This window comes from Notothenia coriiceps, unplaced genomic scaffold (assembly GCF_000735185.1).
Source record: "Notothenia coriiceps isolate Sejong01 unplaced genomic scaffold, NC01 NC01_scaffold00001470, whole genome shotgun sequence".
NCBI classification, from domain to species: domain Eukaryota; kingdom Metazoa; phylum Chordata; class Actinopteri; order Perciformes; family Nototheniidae; genus Notothenia; species Notothenia coriiceps.
In genome coordinates this window covers 464,227-466,418 of record NW_011334171.1, presented here as the reverse complement: position 1 = coordinate 466,418, position 2,192 = coordinate 464,227, and the positions used below count along the sequence as shown (strand labels likewise).

The window sequence follows — 2,192 nt, the reverse complement described above, 5'->3', positions numbered from 1 at the left end:
ATGAGTGAGGAGCCGCTGGCGCCTGGGACCAAGCAACCGGGCATCATGTCAAGACTTCTGCCTCATAGACAAGTGCGCTGCAGAGCAGGAGGCAAGAAAAGAGGATAATATCAGCAGATAAGGTGGGAGATAGCCTGGAGCACTGCCAGTTTGAAACAGTAGGTGTCTGCAATCTGAGTGACAAGACAAAGGAAGAACAATCTCATAGAGATAGAGGCCTGAAAAACCAATGCACACTCAAATTGACTTACTAGTGGGCAAAAATGATTGTATACGATATAGTTTTATAAAAAGAAGAGAAGAAGAGGGCTTGATGGTGAAATAAATTGCCAGTGCTTGGATGCAGTGAAGAAAAGTTTTATATTTGATCTCATTTGCAACTTTTTTAAGTGAGCCCCTTCATTTGAAATTGATTCCCTCACTGTTTGGTCACAGATTAGTGTTCGTAGGGGAGAAGGCTTGCATTGCACCACTGAGGGTCTGCATTTGTGTGGCAAAGGATATAAAGCTCTCTCCAATGTGTATTTTGCCAGACTTCCAGGATTCAGCACCAAAAAGTAATGAGGCATCGAGTTAGGCAGCTAATGCAATTCACAAACATGTTGCTGAAGGTTCATGAAGCGTCAAACTCGCCTCCAGGTTTTTATTTTTCACCTTAAACCAACGACCAAAACGCCACCCACAGCAGTGCCATTCGTGACCGTCTCCTTCTCATTTCAGTATGTAGAGAAATCATCTTGGTGCTCTTGCTTTGCTGAGGAAACTGTAACTAGCGTGCACACTGTAACAAAATGTTGACACACTTTCAGAACATGATGGACATAAAGAGGCCTTTTTCGGCTCTCCACCATTGTTTTATTTTACAAGGCTTTATTAGTTTGGCTTTAGTGGATGTTTCTTAAAAAGATTTACAGGGCATGGTGCTGGTGATAATGCCACAAGTCTAATCACACAGCAAAAGTGTTACTTAATCTTATCTTACGGGATAAAATCGACTTTGCTAAATCTTGAGAAAAAGAAATACTTGGGAAATAACAGATGGTGGTAGAATTCAGCTAAATATTTTCCTTTCAAATGTTATTTTTTTCTGGATGGAGTGACAGGAAGCTTCAAACTTAACATTGTGGAAACAAATGCCTTTCACTTGCACACTTTTTTGAAAGCACTGCAAACATTGATTCTCATATTCTTTGCCTTGTATCAGTGCATTTGACCTGTTTTCCTTTCCATAAGAAGACTGTGATGTTTTCCTCAAACAGTTTATGTACAGCTTGTATGTATCTAAAGTATTTTTACTATAAATAAAGCCGCAAAATTATCTTTTGTGTGCTTCTTTTAATGACATGTGCATGATGCTCGCAGGCAGTAGACAATCATAAGCTGTTATACCGGAGGTGGGTAAAACATTTGTGAAAAAGGAAGAAGTGAATGCTGAAACTGGCGCCAATATCAGGGTCTAAATAACACACAAACTTCATCAGTAAACCAGGTCCCTTCAAGCATGGGCAGCGGTGAGGTCGATCTTTTAAACTTGAAGGAACTTTGAACTGATAGAAAAATCAATCTGTACTAAGTCTCACATCAAACCCCCCTCTAAATGACCAAATACAGTGGGGAAAAAAAGTATTTAGTCAGCCACCAATTGTGCAAGTTCTCCCACTTAAAAAATTGAGAGGCCTGTAATTTTCATCCTAGGTATACCTCAACTATGAGAGACAGAATGAGAAGAAAAAATCCAGAAAATCACATTGTCTGATTTTTAAAGAATTTATTTGCAAATTATGGTGGAAAATAAGTATTTGGCCACCAACAAACAAACAACATTTCTGGCTCTCACAGACCTGTAACTTCTTCTTTAAGAGCCTCCTCTGTCCTCCACTTGTTAACTGTATTAATGGCACCTGTTTGAACTCGTTATCAGTATAAAAGAGACCTGTCCACAACCTCAAACAGTCACACTCCAAACTCCACTATGGCCAAGAACAAAGAGCTGTCAAAGGACACCAGAAATAAAATTGTAGACCTGCACCAGGCTGGGAAGACTGAATCTGCAATAGGTAAGCAGCTTGGTGTGAAGAAATCAACTGTGGGAGCAATTATTAGAAAATGGAAGACATACAAGACCACTGATAATCTCCCTCGATCTGGGGCTCCACGCAAGATCTCACCCAGTGGGGTCTGCCAAGGCACAC

At 40.3% G+C, this 2,192-nt stretch overlaps 1 protein-coding gene across 1 annotated transcript in view; it reads left to right on the top strand.

Moving 5' to 3' along the window:
- The window catches only part of LOC104962198 (dedicator of cytokinesis protein 3-like), a 27,664-nt gene continuing 25,472 nt past the window's right edge, over nt 1-2,192 (top strand). The window contains exon 1 of the mRNA XM_010790608.1: nt 1-91. Coding sequence (XP_010788910.1) covers nt 1-91 — 91 coding nt within the window. The remainder of the gene's footprint in view (nt 92-2,192) is intronic.